The 17,535-nt window shown below is 37.7% G+C and overlaps 1 protein-coding gene across 11 annotated transcripts in view; it reads left to right on the top strand.

Annotated features, from left to right (window-relative positions):
• DNM3 (dynamin 3) overlaps window positions 1-17,535 on the top strand; it is a 178,452-nt gene that overhangs the window by 31,615 nt on the left and 129,302 nt on the right. For 4 of the 11 annotated variants that reach the window (XM_040565126.1, XM_040565123.1, XM_040565125.1 and 1 more), the window contains exons 9-15: window positions 968-1,035; window positions 2,901-3,039; window positions 6,705-6,791; window positions 10,460-10,530; window positions 14,179-14,227; window positions 15,879-15,908; window positions 17,125-17,130. In XM_040565126.1, the coding sequence (XP_040421060.1) occupies window positions 968-1,035; window positions 2,901-3,039; window positions 6,705-6,791; window positions 10,460-10,530; window positions 14,179-14,227; window positions 15,879-15,908; window positions 17,125-17,130 (450 nt within the window). The remainder of the gene's footprint in view (window positions 1-967; window positions 1,036-2,900; window positions 3,040-6,704; window positions 6,792-10,459; window positions 10,531-14,178; window positions 14,228-15,878; window positions 15,909-17,124; window positions 17,131-17,535) is intronic. The other 7 variants (XM_040565128.1, XM_040565124.1, XM_040565134.1 and 4 more) reach the window with 3 other exon arrangements.

Below are 17,535 nucleotides of genomic sequence, written 5' to 3'. Positions count from 1 at the left end.
ACTTGATTTTGACTGTGAAAGAAATTACATTAAGTGATGATTGAGACATTTAGCTTCATTTCTAGGTGTGGGTACTGAGATATGCTGAGGATTCTGAAATACAGTAGTTAGAATATAATTAAAGTCACGCTTCTTACTACTTTCCATGCTTTTTTATTTTTTAATTACAAATGGCATCTTCCTTCCGGTTTGGGGGGGGGGGGAGGCAGGCAGAGAAACAGTTATGGCTGGCAAGTTCAGGTTGCTGTGTTCAAATAGCTAGTACCTGTTAAAACTAGAGTAATAGAAAATAACTATTTTCTGGCTTTTCTACTTCCTGTTTTCGGAACTGAAGACAAAGCCAGCTTTCAGTCCCACCTTTCCATAGTGGGAAGGGGAGGGGAAGTGAAGCAGAAGCAAATATGGTGTTCAGAGATGACATTTTTCCTCTTGATACATCTCTTCTTGCTTACCCATCCTCTGAATAACAGAAAAAACTGCGGTTTGGTAGTCTGTGAACAAGTAAACTGTTTTTTTATGGATTTGTTATATGTTCTTTTACCTTTTCTTTCACTGCAGTGACTTCATTTTCCCCTCACAGTGAACCCTACTGTATTTCTAGTCTGCATTCTTTGACGCTTTTTATAGGCTTCCTTTCTGCCTATTTAAAAAAAAAAAAAAAAAGTTGCATCTTCTGAATGATGTTTTTGGCTTACTCCAACACCTCCATGTTTCTTTCTGGAATGCTCTGCAAATACATCTTAAAAGATTCACCCGAAAGGGTGAATAATTTCCGACGCTCCTTATTGTTGTCTGTAGCCTTAGTGTTAAAACATTTTAAAATACTTACATCTTCTTTAGTGTAATTAGAAATTAATAGTATGTTAGTTGAACTTGCTTGTCTCCCAGTTATATAGTGAGAAGTAATATTTTCTATTTTATTTCAGAACTTCACCTCATATGATCTCAAATGCTTTTGTTCTTCTAGATGGAGTTCAATGAGAAAGAACTGCGGAGAGAAATAAGTTATGCCATCAAGAACATACATGGTATCAGGCAAGTGCTCCCATGTTTTCAAGCCTGATCGTGTTGCAGAGGGTTTGGTTTCTTTAACCTGTGGAGACACTGGCTACTGATTGCTAGACTACATTACTAAGGCACTGCTCCCAACAGCTGACTTTTTTTCTTCCACTCCTTCACACTTCTGTTTTTCAGGTACCTATTTTGGGCTGATCAGCTGGTTTGCCTGAAGAGCAATTTACCTGGAAATCTTGGAAAAGTATTTTACAGAGAAAATCAATGACTTTTTTTTTTATCCTGGTAGTGCCAGCTAAAGCGTATAACTTTAATTTCCAATATAACATAGGATTTTCACTGCATGAAGGCTGTTGGAATTGGTGTAACTGATTGTAACCATGCATACACAGAGGAGAAGTTCTTAGCTGCCCCTTTTCTGCTAATTTTTAATTGCCCTACCCAGTAAATTCAATATCAGATCCAAATCCTATATGAACTTTTTGATGCATGGTGGACGTCACTGCAGGAGAACAAAACATTTATGGAAACTATTATTTCATTATAATGATCACGGTTTGGGGAACGCTGATGCAGTGGCTCGCTTGAGGAATTTGTGAGTCTAGTTGGTGAGGAGAACTTTGTTCTTCTAAGAAAAAGACAAAAACTTATGAAGTAATGCAGTTTTGGACAAGTCAGAAACCTCTATAAAGCACACGATGAAAGCACAAGTTTAAAGACCAGGTACGACAGTGAGCTATCTTGCATTTCAATGAGAAATCCATTTAAATGGACAGGACTGTTGCAGGCAGCATCTTCTGGAATTTCAGTCTCATTATGAAAACTTTTTCAAGAATTTGTCTCTGTTGGCAATACGAAAATACAGGGGCTCTTTGACAGGTTCTCTTTCTTCTGGAGAAGTTTTGTCTCTCTGCAGTTTTTGTCCCAGGGGAGTGGGCATATTTGTCTTCCTTTTCTTGTTTAACTTCTTGAAATACTGGGGTAGGCCTTGCTTGTTTCTTAGGTAGGATACAAGATGTTGAATTCACAAAGAAGCTTACGTAAAACATACACACAAACTCCTAAGGCTAAGTGTTTTCTTCTTGGGGATAGCGAAATTGAATTCACATGCAACTGTTGTTACCTGCTAGCCGTTACAATGTTGTCGTGATCTAAGATCATGTTGCAGTGGGCTTACAGCCAGCTTCCATAATGTGTGTTTTAAATTCTTAAATTCTCAAATAGATGATTCCAGTAGTTGTGGTACAGTATTTGAACTTTTTTAGTTTTATTGGTGGCAAGGTCTAGATGAGCAATTTGTGGTGGCAAGCTATTAGTTCTGGGCATGTTTTTAAAGTTTTCTTTTTTATATAACTTAAGATCTGTCAAGCTAGATCTTTGCAAGCAGCGTTTGAAAGAGAAGTAAGGGCTGTTTGTTTAAAACTTTCTGTGAGATGCTTGTTTATATAAGTTCACATATGGTGCAGTGGCAAACTGAAATTCTCCACGTATGACTCTGAGTAACAGAACCATATTTACTGTTGTGAGTGCAGAGTGAAATGCAACTATAGGATTCTTCATGGTTTACTCTGCAAGTGGTTGTACATGGAGTGCTGCCATTCACCTCTAAGGTTTGGGGCGCTGCTGAAGAGGCTTCACCGTGTTATTCCAATACTTTTTAGAGTTTTTGCAGTCATCTAGTAGGGCATGTTTCAACTTCTGTATTCTTACTACATGATTACACTTTCCTTTTTAAAGAGAAAGAAGCAAATTTAGTTCTACAGAAGGCTGTATAGGGATATCATCATAATTCAGCTCTAAGCCTCTGAAAACATAGATGAGCAACTAGGTTAAAAAAAAATCTTGCAGGATGTATTACTACCTTACATATTCTTTCATGTCCACAGAACAGGTTTGTTTACTCCAGATATGGCATTTGAAGCTATTGTTAAAAAACAGATTGTCAAGCTGAAAGGACCTTGCTTAAAAAGCGTGGATCTGGTGATGCAAGAGTTAATCAACACGGTCAAGAAATGCACTAAAAAGGTAACTTGCAAATAGATCTGGCAATGTAAGTAGAGCATGATTATAGCAGCTAACACAAAGTCTGTCTTGCATTCTAGGGTGTTATAAGAGATTTGAGCTAGTTACTTTATTTACAGAGTAAAGCTCCAAATAGTTACAACTTCTGCAATATTCAAAAACAAAATGATGCTGAAAATGTTCTCGTTTTGAGTATGTACATGTCCTGATTGGAGTTTTGTTGAGTCAGGAGTTGCCCTCTGGCTTCCACTTTATAATCCTGTTTTCATGGGTACTGCAAATGGAACGTAGGCAGCAACTCTGCTCGTATGTAAATCAGGAAAAAAGAAATTGTACTTGGAAAATTTTCTTTCTTAATGCTTACAAGAGGAAGAAACGGTGAAACTTTTCTAGAGCCAAGGCCTCAGATGTGTTCAGAGAGGTCTATCAAGGAGGAAAAAATACTCATTCTGTATTGGGTGGTACCACAGTTCTTTGCGAAGTCAGGGAGCCATAAAATCTCCTGTGCTTTTCTCATAAACAACCCCAAAGCTCATAATGTCCAGCTGTCAAGTTAGAAATAGAATGCTAGGAAGGTTTCATCTCCCTTGTATTTGTACCTCCTTGCATTAGTGTTGACAAATGAGCTTGCTGCTGCACAGAAATGTCAAACCTTAATGCTCAGCAGTGCTTTCCACATAGAGCTTCCTGATATGAAAATTGTGTGCATCTATTAAAGTTGTTTGTTATCCTACAATAGTAATGGATTATCAAATTGGTTAATCAAAATTAAACGTAGTGTTAGTATGAGTGTTTGGGAATGTTTTTCCTGAAGTGTATGCGTAAGTTGTTCTATAGTCTTAAAATGAAACCTCAAACTTTCCTCTGCTCAGGTGGGACTAAGGAAGCATGTCAGGTATTAATGTGAAGCTGAGTGAATGCAGTGATCAGATATCTGTTGAGAGTACTTCACTGATGTGGAGAGGGACAGACACTCCCCCCCACCCCCCATTTCCTTTTCACAGGAAAGGTGTTATCTGTGAATATTACTTACTTGCCTGGAACACTGGCAATTAGCAGTTGCTGATTGTCAGTTATCTTTTCTCCCTTTGCTCTGTTATATTTTAGAAGATCGCGTTGACTCTTGTAGACTTCTTACCTAACTGGCTGCTTTTATTTGTTTCACCTCTTGTTCATCTGTCTTTCTCACCGTCTCAGAGTGCAGGGCACCCTATTTGTAGCAAGGCCAGGAGCAGGTCTGGGATATGAGCACTGATCTGCTGAAGTTGTTGAGAAATGTCCTGCCATAATCTTTACGTTCCTCTGAATAATGCAACTCTTTATATCACTCAGGAGATAAATGAGCTATTCCTTAAAACAGGAAAGGATAATCATCTTTTGGCAGAGACCATAGGGAATTGAATTAATCACAAAACTTTGAGCTGAATTTCCATTTTTTTTCCAAATTTGAAAGATATATCACTTGAATTAGTTGCGCAGAGTCTTTTCCCAGTGCTATCGGTTACGCTTACCCCATTTTACTGATCACATTAGTTCTGTTATTGAGATGCAAAGATGTTGCCACAAGGTGGAGCCTTCAAAGAACAAGAACTTGACAATTATTTAGAGCACTGCTCTGGAATTAGACACACGAGAGAGGCATTGAGACATCTCACCACAAGGCTGATAAACTGGTTTTTAGTATAAATTGTTCCCTGCTCACTTGCTCGAGTAAGCACGCTTGCAGCATAGCATTATTTTTAGACTGTGCTTAATGTTTAAGTGTTGTATACTAGCTTATGTTTTGCTTTTATTCTTTTGTTTAATTTGTCTTCCAGACTATTCAAGCATGCAATTTATTGGTAATACTGCAGCCGCTGTAAATATCTAAGTTGGAGTAGCTAAGTGGGATAAGTGAACAACTTAGAGACAAATGTACTAACCAGTTGAAAAAATTGGTAATATCTTGTTGTCTATTTTGTCATAATAAACAAGGAATAAGATAGTGCAGCATGGGGAGCTCTTCTCTCAAAGTTTTTTGGGCAGTCAGGTAAAATGTACTTTATCTGGAGTACCTTCTGTTGGAATGGTTGATGGCTTGTGCTTTAGCTGGTGAAGCTTTGTTACAGTGCTCTTGTGCACATTGTTTTAGAATGTGTGTGTATATATATGTATGTATATATACACACACACACACACACACACACACAGGAAAATAACTTTTACGTGATGCCTCCCCATTAGTTTCCCTGGAGCTTTGTGTCGATTGCAGGGTGTATTCAAGGGATGTGACAAGCTAAGGTGAACGGCAGTGCTGTGAGACTCAACCCTTTCTAACCTCTTATCTGCATTTTGAGCCTTCCACTACTTCTGAGTGGGATTGCTGAGATTGTGACCAGTTGTGTTGCATTGTTGCACCTAAATATTTTTTATATATATATGATTTGTAATATTTACAAATTTAAGATTTTATGTTCTGTGATATTACAACTATGATTATTATGAAATCATTTTATGATATTAAAAATTTATTTTATGTTTTGCAATATTTACAGGTAATTCTGTCAAGTTCTCTTTAGTAATGAGAAACCACCCTGGGAAAAGAAATTATTTTTAATTGTGAATTGTTAGAAAGATCTGTTATTCAGCTAATTTCCCCAACTTGTTTTTTTATCTCTGTAATAGAACCATTTAGGTACTGAAGACAGATAAATGATCAGTAGTTGTTAACGATTTAAAGTAGATTGAAATACGGAGATTCTATAGAAGTGTACTTAGAAAGGAAGAGAGCTAATGTGTATATATGTGTATGTATGTATATACACATGTGTATATGTATATATGTGTACATGTCTATATGCACATCTACATGGGGGTATGTAGTATAAGCAGTTCGTATTGTTACAGAAGAGACTGGTGTATTCCCTGTTGTTTCTTCACCTGAAGCTTTAATTCTAAATAATGAATTCAAAATAGAACAATAATTTAAGTTTCCATTGTTAATGAGCCTTAGTGCTGGGTGACTCAACACAGTTCTAGATCCAACAGATAGTCTATCGGGTATTCAATTTCATGTTTGTTTTTTTTCCTAGTGTAATAACAGCTGACACAACCCGAAAGCTGGAATACACAACTTTTTCCCCAAAAAATTCGTATTAATTAAATACAGCAAAAGTCTGGATTTTTTTTATTACACCTTCATTCATCCACGCCTTGTAATTACAATGTTTAAAGATGGTTTTCTTTTAGGTTTATGTGATTGCTTTCTTTCCGTGTTGGTATTTGCTCTCTTAGCAGTGTGCTATTGTTGATATACATTTATGGATTAACTCCTGTCTTTTCTCTTTATATTTAAGAGAGACTTGCATTGTATTTAGATAAAAGAGCTGAAAGTATTAAGATTTCAGTGTTGCAGTTGCTATTATTCCAAACAATTATGTCCCAAATGTCTTTTCCTCAATGTGTCGTGGAGCAAAAGTGCAGAAACAATCTAAGTGTCTAGGTCCCTCCAGTTTTTCTGAAAAATCACTATTAATAGCAAGTAAGGCTTGCTTTGTAGCCTACTTAATGGTTAGTCCAAGAATTTATAATACTTGCTTTTCCGGCAGAGAGGGAAGTGGAGGTTTCTCTGTTTGTATTCTACTGAAGCCACTCTGCAGCTGTAAATTTCTATTATTTTTGTTTCTCAGCTGGCAACATATCCAAGACTGTGTGAGGAAACGGAAAGAATTGTTGCTGGCTATATTCGTGAAAGAGAAGAGAAGACGAAGGATCAGGTGAGAACATACACAACATCTAACGGTTCGGGGAAATGTTTGGAGGAAGAAAGTTATTACGTATAAAGTAAAGTAAGATAATGAAAGATTTTTGCAGCAACAGGCTACATGCTTCGGAATGGGAGAGAAATTGCTTTTCTACCACAGAGGTTTGACAGAGGAGACTAGAAAATCCTAATTGGTATAGAAAATCCTAATTGGCCTTTCAAGAGGATGTGGATGTAGCAAGGAGAGGTGCTGGCAGTACAGAGCCAGTATCAATCATTCTCTCCCTGTCAATGCCACTGGAGACTGTGACCCAGGAAGGAGGCTAATGTCCTGATTCTTAATGATTTTGTCTTTCTCAGTGACAGCTAAACAACATAATCTAGAGTAAACCTTACATTCCTATAATTTATGGTGGGGATATGAGTAGTCGGTCACATGTTCATCAGCATCTTGCTTCCTACTGTGCTTCTTGGAAGTGAACATGCTCTTTACATAGGAAAGCAATGGAAGACGAAAGAAAAAATTATCAGCTTGCTTTATTTTAACACAATGACTGTAGTTCTTCTGTCCCTCTTGGTGAAACTCCAGGCATAGAGCTCTGGGAATTACTGTAAAATGAAGAAGGTAAGTCAGTTAATCAATATCATAGCTTAATTCAGGACAGTTGGCATCTGCAAGCAAACTCTGATCCTGTTTTCTCTTCAGTATCTACATAGAACCAAGACACATTTCTCTAAGTGTTCTGAGTTTCTTCTCATTTCCTCCTCTTTTTTTTTTCCATTAAGCATTAAGAATACTGAAGACGAAAGGGAGATGCTTTCATCTCAGTGCCTCTGGTTGCGTGTTGGGCCATGGGCAGAAAGAGCTCATTTCTCCTGCTTGTTCCATGAGCTGACTGGACACGGCCCAGCTCCAGAGCTACATTCAGGCTAATGCAATTTGCCTCTTTATACCAGGGCCTGATGGCTCAGAAACAGCATTACGCAACTGCGCTTGTCGCCTCCAGACGATGGTACCTTGTATCCAGTCAGCTCAAGACATGACTTAAGGATACCAGGCCCCAGTGGCAATGTTGGCTTAGTGTTAGCTTGTTCCTGTGCCCCAGCGGGCCATCGTCTTAGCTGTGCCATAACACCTGTTTGTGGGAAAATGATTCATGATCAAACAAATGCACACAGAAACATCCAGACTTTTTAATGCTTTGCTTTCAGGCTTTTTTAACAGACCAGTCCCATGCTCTAATCACAGCGAGGCCAACAAGCAATTGCGCTAGAACTCTTGCAGGAGTGACAAGCCACGTAGAGGATGTGTGAGCTCAGGCAAGCATTGCTGCTGAAGTTCTGTGTTGCTAAACAGTAGCGAAAGCACACAGGCTGAGCTGAGCTACGTGGCCCTGCTGTCTCTGGCCATGTTGGCAGGCTTAAGGTGCTTAGAACCACTGGAACTGACTCCTGAGGGCTATTTTGTACCTTGAAAAGCAATGTCTCAAATCTGAAGATTAAAAAGTAATCCCTCCTTTGGATTCTAAAATTAGCAAGAACAAGTCTTCTCCTATAACCCCTCTAAAGGACAGAGGGACTGCTATTAAGCTGATAACTTCTGATTGTGGTATTTTAAACTCAGAGTTTCAAGAGTTGGTTCATCAGCACCTTTCCAGGTTCATGGATGTACGGCTTTTCTGGCTGTAGTTTTCCTTGAAGTTAAGAATAAATAAATACGTTTTGGAGAAATGTCTCAAGACATTCATTACACAGCTGAGCACTCCAAATCCAGGAAACTTTAAAGCTTAGACTACGTGTGAGAAAATCCCCTGGGAGTGGAAAGGGGAATAATTGTCTAGGAAGTAAAGAGTGTGACGACAAAAATATTTGGGAAAGAGGGGCTCCTAAGTAGTTCTAGGCTCCTGGCTTGCCAACCGTGGTGAGCAGTGTAGTGTATTCTACTTCTTTTCCCTTAAACTGTTCTGTGCATATGTAGTCTTTAAAAGTCATTTTGAAAAATGTATTTGCTGGGCTTGTGCTTGCAGAGAGTTCTAGTTAGCACATCCAGTTACTTAAGAATTTGGAAGAAGATAAAAATTACTTAGAATTTTATTTCTTATTTTTCTGTTCTTCATTGTGTGCGCATACCTGGCAATTTCCCAGAACAAAGTACAAAATACCCTCTTTTTGCAAATGCCAAGAATTGGTCAAATAGGTTATTGTCACATAGTCCCATCATTATTTATGCTGTTAACAGTTACAGTTAATAAATAAAAATGCTAGTGAGGATATTTTTGGAGGTAAGAGCTAAACCCAAATCCCTGCTATCTTCTGTTGTCTGTGAGACTAAATAGAATTTGGAAGTGATGAAGAATTTGGGAGTGATGCTGTGTTTGTGGAGCTGTGCAGAAATAACTGTACACTTGGAGGGGATTAAATGCTGAAGAAATGGATCCAAGTGAAGTTATTGTCTTAGTGTTTAGGTGTTGTTCAAAAGCACAGTAGTGTGATGCTTTGATATGGCACAATAAGCATGTAGAAGTTTGGGCTTCATATTGGAAACAACTTGGTGGGATTTCTTTGTTAGTTAAGGAGAGCTTTGTATTCTCATAAAGTAGTCGTTATTTCAATAGTTTATAATAGTAAAAGTCATATTTTATTGTCATTGGTGAGGCTTATCTATCCAAGTGTTCTTACTATCACAGTCTGACAATAGTGTTTACTAATAAGTTCATGCCTCAGGGGCATCAGTATGGATAGTAGGTTGGATAATTATACAATTTGATGTTATTAGTCTTGGTTATGAAGCTTTGGATAGGAGGGGGGAGAAGGTAGTAAAAGGCTTCCTCTTTTTACAAAATCTTGCTGACTATGAAGTAAGAAATTTGGTGACTGTGGTGGTAGCAATAGCTTTTTTCCTTGCTCCCCGCTGATAGATGGAAAATGAAAAGATAGGGGGAAAGTAAAATCATGATTTCCTTCAGTCTCATGCATGTTCAAGAAGCTGAGCAAGGGTGGGAGTGGGTTTTCTCCAATGTCTTAGCAAGTTCTTTGCCTGGTTAGATTATAAAGTTTGATTCAAATTCTGTCTCCGGGATCTAGAAGGATCGGCAAGTAGTAAGTTGATACATTTCTCTTTCACAAACCATTCATTCTGTTGAATTGACTGTCTCATCTCTCAAGCCTGGTGTGTGCACCAGAATGCCTGTTTAGTACCTGCACTCTAAGTTTTCTGGGACAGGGCTAGCTTATGTATCACTTCTTTATGTAGTACCTAAAGAAAACGATGGCCTCCTGATTTTAGCTTAAAGTTTCAGTTACCTTGCTGGCTTGGCTGGAACGGTACCGGTAGACAGGATTTTCATTAGCTTGAAGAAACTTGTTGCCTATTATTAAACTCTTTCTGGTCAGGTATAGTTGATCTTAATGAAGTAGACAAAGGCCAAGTTAGTAAAAATGCTCTGTCAGGAAAAAATAGAGGGAAGGGGTTAAGCTCTTCTGTAGTCTAGTACATTAAACAAGCATACAAACAGGAGTGGTGGGATTTAGAAAATATTGTTGCTTTTGACATGAACAATTATGAAAGGAATATTTAATAATGCAGAAAACTCAAAGTTTTGTTCTCTTCTGCCTTCCTTTTCCTCAATCTCGCTCCTCCACCTCACCCATTCTTTTTTGGTCTCTTGTCTCCCCTAATAGGTGCTGCTGCTGATTGATATCCAGGTTTCTTACATCAACACCAACCATGAAGACTTCATTGGCTTCGCAAAGTATGTATATAGCTACTTTGGTATAAAGATGCTGTCAGAGCTTTTTTTTTTTTTTTTTTTTTACTAAGTTCAAAACAGAAGTCTTGAGCGTGACAGTGGAGATGCAAGCTACGAAGTCCCAAATGTGTAGAAGCATGCTTTTTCTCAATATGTGTAGTGTTAAACTCTATCACACTTGTCAGGGATTCTTTACCCTTGCTCACAAGCCTGGATTCACTGAAGCTTATGTCTGGGCCTGGGATCACATCAGTCTCAGGAGGCAGCTTCAGCAGAGCTGATGCCCTTGCTGTATCCGTTTTAGTACCACAGAAATGTGTGTTATTGGTGGTATTTCTGTATTGTTGCTAATGCATATTTTGGGAGCTGTGATTCCACGTGAAACAGTTTCATTCAGAGTAATAGATGTCACTGAATTTTAAGTGTGCCTGCTGTTTGGCTCTAGAAGATAATAGTAACAGAATAGCCTCCAGGGCCTTGGTTTGATGTTGTCCTTGCTTAATTGAAAAGACTGTGAGAATATTCTCCATAACATCCTCCCCAGCTTCCAGCAATTTTGTTCCTCAGGGACTTCATACCAGCACTTTGACACTAGTCAAAATGTTAAAGATGTCTTCACACTTTGAAGAATAAATGTTTCTTCAGTCATATTCATTTGCCATAAGAGCGTTTGGAATCGTAACTGGTTTCATCTACACGTGACGTTGGCAACAAAGATTGGCACCATAGTGATTGTTATATTATGGGCTATTTCTAGTGAGCACTGTGAAGGAAGGTCTACATCTTTGACAGTATGACTTGAAGGTTTAAGACACAGAATTAATAAGCTGAGAAGGGAAAAGGCAAAGCCAAGCACTGTTTGTGTTTGGTTTGAACAACTTTCTCCAATATTGTTTGCAGGTCCTGGATATCTCTATCAGTTCTCTTGACAAAAGACAGGATGTAGGAATGGTAGCTGGCCTTCTAGAGGTCAAGACGACAACCTGCCTGCTATTTACTTCTCTTCATCCTTTCCTGACAGGAAAAAGCCTGCTAAAAACACTTCATATATATTCATGGTGGGTGTTGTGACCTTGGGAAGTCACTGGTCCAACCTCCTGCTCAGGGAAAGGGCGATGTTAAGTTCAGACAAGTTTGCTTGGGGCTTTGTCCAATCAGATCCTGAAAACTTCCAAAAACAGAGATTTGCCAGCTACTCTATACAGCCCGTTCTGATGCCTGCCTCTCCTCACTATGAAAAGATGTTCCCTTGTGTCAAGTTGGAACCTCCCATGTTTTTATAGCCTTGGATTGTGGAGTGCCAAGTACATCTGGAGCTATTTCAGTATGTCTCTCCCATGGAAATAAAACCTTCAGAATGCTGTTGCTTGAGCCTGTAGTTCAGTCTGTGGTTCTCAGTGCTTCATCTTTTCTAAGGAGTTAAAATGTCCCAGTTAAGTTTCTTGGGAAAGCTTCTTCCTCTTCTGCCAGTAGACGTGGAAATCCACAGCCCCTGTGCAAGAGGTGTAAGTAGATAACAAATGGCCTTCCACTTAGGTTCGCTAATAACTGTAAGTCTAAACAAGTCTTTCCAGGGGTTGAAATTGATGGCTAGGCAAGTGCTTTTTGTTGACTTGTGGTCCACTGGGAGAGCAAGCTTGATTAACTAAGACCAATTTTAAGTGTAAAATTTATTTATGAGCTAAACAATAGAAAATACAGATTTTAGCCCGTAATCATAGTGTTGTTATAGCAATTATGTTAGAATTTGAAAATGAAATAAATTTGGGTAGCATACGGGCTTCTGCAGTATCCAAACATCCTGGACTGTAGCTTCCTCGGATTCCTTAGTGTTTCCTTTGGTTTGCTGAGTCTCCTAGCCAGCTGTCTCCTGTGACTGCAGCATTTTATAAGTGTAAGTCCTGTGAACCTTGCTCATAAGAATGAGCACAAGGTATTTCAATTTACCTTGAAGCATTGCGGGGCCTAAGACAGGTACAGTATTTCAGAAAGATTTAAGAAAGCCAATATTTAGAACAGCTTTGTGTAGTTATGATTTGATTTTGTTTCTTTTGGGTGAAATCTTAGAATATTAATACTTGTCACATTTAGCAGAATGAGTGGTAAAATGTTGGGATTGGGTTTGTTTCCAGTTGGTGTAACTCAAACACAGCTAAGTGATTCAATCTACATGAGGGGTAATTTGTATTTAGAACAGTAAATAAAGAACCAATTGCTGGGCTATTGCTAAAAGATGTGGGTTTCTTAGTATGATGTTAGTTGTCTATTTAATTAACTTCCCTAAGGCAGTGAAGTGGGGGGAGAATAAAAAGAACACCCAAAGAATGGCAATGAGATTTTGTAAAGCCATATTGTATGTGCTTCTCAAACAACAGATGAGAATTGGTGAGGGATTAGTGCTGTATTTTCTTTATGCAGGTTATTTAATCATAATTTATGCACCCAAATTTATGCAATTCAGATGATGTACTGGAGACATGTGCTGTCATTTGGTCAAAAGTATCTGGGTGATTGAGAGCTAAGCCCAGTAAATAGGCACATGGAATAAACATGGTTGTGGATCTTCTTACTGACAACATGTAGACTGCTGGTTTGATAGATTATGGCCCTAAAGGCACGATCAGAGCTGGGACAGAGATGAGTTTGGTGCCCCGGCAATTCTTTGGATCAGCAGCTGTGCACAAAATAGTTTCAGCTTTGGGCCTGTAGGCTGTGATCCAAGCACATCTTTCTTTCCTACTCTTTCAGAGGAGTGTTTGTAGATGATCTAATACGTATGCTCTTTCGTCAGTTAATTAATGTCTGCTGAAATGGTATAATCTAATCCAAAGAAAACTTGCTGTCACCGGTTGCTGCTCTGGTAGTTGTGTAGCAAAGCCTGCTGCTTGAACACTTTTTCCCTCTTTCCAGCGATACTGTAATTGTATGGCCTAACACTTAGAAGCCACACAACGCAAAGATTTTTAGAATTAATGGCAACTTGTGTGTTTGAGACAGGAGTGTGTTTTGTTTCAGGAGTTGAGATTACCAGAGTTCAAGCATTGAGGAAAATATTTTAAATATGTTTTAATTTCGAATGTGCTCTGCTCTTACAAGGTTCCAGCTTTTTGAACCAACTTTATGACAGCTTCATCCATTGGTTAAATTTACACCCTCACAGTGCATATAAATATTAGAATAATATTCAAAACAAACTGTCATGACAAAGCTATTAAGAAGCCTCCAGCAGGGGAGGATTTTGTTGTACTGCTCTAAATAACAGAAATGTCTCACTTTTCATCTCTTTTCTAATATTTATAGAGGCTAATGTTTCCAAAGTTACCCCCCATGAGCCATAATTTCTCTATGCTTTTAGTAACCTTTACTGATGTAAGTAGGATGTTGTTACAAAAGGAGATGATTAGTAGGAGCTGTCTGGTGTGCGTATCTCTTCTGTGCTAAGCAGGCAAATGTTCCTATAAGAGTAAGTAAGTTAAGTAAGAAAAGTAGTTGAAAAATGCACTTATATGCAATGATTTTATTGTGTTTCTTTGTTACACTAGCTTTCTGTGCTGGAATCATAAGTAACTATTACTACTAAAATCTGCTGCTCAGGAACTGGTTTAGTTTTCGAGTTCCTTCAGTATAACTTTTTTCCTCTGCTTTCCTTAGTGCCCAACAAAGAAGCAGTCAGGTTAACAAAAGTGCAGTGGGAAATCAGGTAGGCACCTTAACAGAGAATGGATAATGGCATGTGCAAGTTAATCCCAGCTGTCTGGTTTTCTTGGCTGCGTTTATTTTTTGTACATCCATAATTTACCTTTTCTGCTTGAAACATATATAAAATGCATCATCATCTCCTTTTTACTGAAGTTTTCAGAGCCACATGACTTTCATCGTTGTCATCATTTATTGTTTAAAAACCTGCTACTGTTTGCACTGCTGGTTGGTGCCTCCCCTCCCATGCCATTTAACACATCAAATCTTTCATGTTACACACAAATGTATTTTTTCATTAACTGCGAACTTGTGAATTTCAGAATCCAAAACCACCGGTGAGTACTTACTTGTGTGCGCTTTGTCATACAGTTATTTTTACTAGTTCTCACATGTTCACAGCTTAATAGCAATGAAGGGGCAATTCAGCAAGCAAAAACGTTTTTGCTTTTACTTCTTTTGAAAGCTTTTAGTTGGCCTCACGAAGATGTTGGCTATGTACCATTGTCCTCTCTCAGAGTAAACAAAGAATAACTGATTGTTGGTCTGAAATTAATTGCCATTTTCACTGAGATTCATTAGTAAAATCGGTTGGTTATTTCTTTTGATTCCATAATGATATGGGATTGATTCTGCAAGGTGCTAAGTGCTCATGAGCCTTGCTTCTTTTTTTGCTTTCGTGCAGGCCAGGGGCACTTGGTACTTCAAAGGATCAATCCTTTTTTAATATGAAATGAAAAAAAATGAAAATGCTGCACCTTTGAGGATTTCTGCTCAATTTGAGGGTTTTGCAAGGTCTTAAACAGGAAAAAAATATTATGGAAATAGTACACACCTTAAAGGGTTATAAAAAAAAAAAAAATCTAGTAGAAAAGGCAAACTTTTTTTTTTATAATCGGTTACCCACGTTGAATGTCTTCCTGATGTTTTCATGTATAATGTGGTCAAACAAAGCTCAGGAGGTGAAAAGTTAAGGTTTTCAAATGTGAGCATTAAGTGTTAAACCTGTGATTTCAGAAAATCTCCTACTGTGCTGTTGTAGATCAGAATTCTAGCACTTTTTGAAAACCCAGTCATTTTTTTGGGCATGGAAACCCAACCTATTCCTCCCACCAAGAAATTGCTAGTTATGTTTTAAGATGTTAGTCACAATAATCTCATTAACTTGAATATGATGGTTCCCCAGAGCCTGGCTAGCATGAGTGGCATTTTTGCTGTAATATATGGTTTGGGCTAAAATGAAAAAAAGTTGAAAGGTCTAAACACTGAAATGGCTTCAAAGACTTCTCTCCCGTCTGAGGAGAGACTTCCTTCTTATCTAGCTGTGCCGGAACATGTGTCAAACACAACAACTGTCATCACTTTAGAGTGTCCCTTAAAAGGAAAATCGACCAGTTATCTGACTCTTCAAAAATACACATATAAAATGAATGTTTTTTTAATTAAGTGAATGTTTTTTTCTCTAAAGAAGTGGAGAAGCAGCTTGGAGTTTTAAATTATATGTTGCAACTCGATTACTTATTGATATAAAGGGCTTTGCTGAACCTTTTATTTGAAGATAATAAAGAGATGTTTGTAAGTTAATTGTTTGGAGTTGAAAAGAATGAGAAAATGTTTCTGAAATAAAACTTTACTTTTGCAATTTGCTATTTCAGGGAACCAATCTACCGCCTTCAAGGCAAATTGTACGAGCTAAGTTCTGTAAGCTTTATTGTTGCTTTTTCATTTAGCTTCTCAGAGGGCAAAGTTTGTCTCTAACTCATTGGTTTGTTTAATACTTGCTACTAAACTACTTAATGTGAAGCTGTTTTGTTTGTAACCTTTCCTCAACAAAGTATAATTGCAGTTCATCACTTAACTGCTACTAACTTGCTGTTACAACTATGAACAAATATAACTTAAAATGTTATAGAAAACTTTGGATAAAATTAATATGTTTGTAATTGACCAAGCTTCTCAAACTAAAATGACTAATTGATGTTTATTATATAACTGGAAAGCAGTATTTATCTGATGTAAGTGCTTTTGTTTATAGTAAATATTTTTTTGAAAGGTGGGCAAATTATAGTTTTTGGTAACCAAAATGAAGCCTTTAGCTTTTGCTTAAATGAACATATTGTTTATGGGTACAGGTACTGTTATTGGTGTTTTGTTTATACAAAGGAATTGCTTCTGATAGAAAAAGTGAATTTATTAATAAACTTAGAAATATCTAAAGTCTTTTCAGCATTCTTCTCATAGCACAAGGAGGATCAATATATCATGGACAGACTCCTTTCTAACCCTTCCAGCTCATGAATAAATAAATGTGAATGCATTTAATATTACTAATTAGAATTAATTGTCTAAACAGCAGTTAATTTTATAACAAATTACTCCTGGTTTGGTGATGGTTAGATGTAAGAAGTAAATCCCTATCTTGTGCATTATTTGGTAATATCTTTGCTGAAAACATACCCATTTTTCCAGTTTGTTGCCATATTATCAAATTATATTAGTTAACATTTCAAACAAACCTGAACTAAACTTACGTTCAGTAAAGGAAAAAGGATTAGGCAGCACTGATTCTAGCAGCAGCTGAATTCAGTCTCTCGAGAGATCAAGATCATTGTTTTCCCAAAATTATGAGGTGCTCATTTGCAATCACATTGATTTTCATTTTGTGATTTGCTTTGAACTGGAATGGTACAGATAACTATTAACTGTTTCTGTGTATCTCAGAAATAAGGTGAGCTTGTTGTATTTTTGGAAGAAGTGTGATGCCAGTTCCTCTTAACATGTTTTTGCTCCCTTTTTCCCTACTACTAATTTATCCTCTCATGCTCAATCTTTGGCCTCTCTTTGTCTTTCCTTTGCTACCGCCTGAGGTTTTGACCTGACTCCACAAAGTTTCTTTTTAAGCCACAGGTTAGTCTGTCTTCTAATTTGCTTGAAATAATCAATGTAATGCTTGGTTTTACACAGCACACTAGCAAGATCTGGATCCCGAAGGCTGACCTACTCCTAACTGTTGTATTATGTATGCTGAGATTTGTTTTTTTAAACTCCCCTTCTTGATAAACCTTTGAAGACAAAGGTGTTATGATGTATGTGCCCTGTCCATACTACAATTTGCAAGAATGCAGATTACTCAAATTATAGAGGTTTATATGTCGTTTATATAAAACTGGTTTGTGTTTCTACTTCTATGGTAAAATCTGCTGCTGCACTTGAAGTAGCCCCTGTTATTGGAGAAGGTGATTAATCTGAACTATGAGTTTAATGTCACTGTCCAAGTGATTTGGAGATTTGGGTATGAAGGTTTTGTCTCCA

This window comes from Cygnus olor, chromosome 8 (assembly GCF_009769625.2).
Source record: "Cygnus olor isolate bCygOlo1 chromosome 8, bCygOlo1.pri.v2, whole genome shotgun sequence".
NCBI classification, from domain to species: Eukaryota; Metazoa; Chordata; class Aves; order Anseriformes; family Anatidae; genus Cygnus; species Cygnus olor.
Note: the sequence above shows the minus strand (reverse complement) of the source record. Positions and strands in the feature narration are given on the sequence as shown.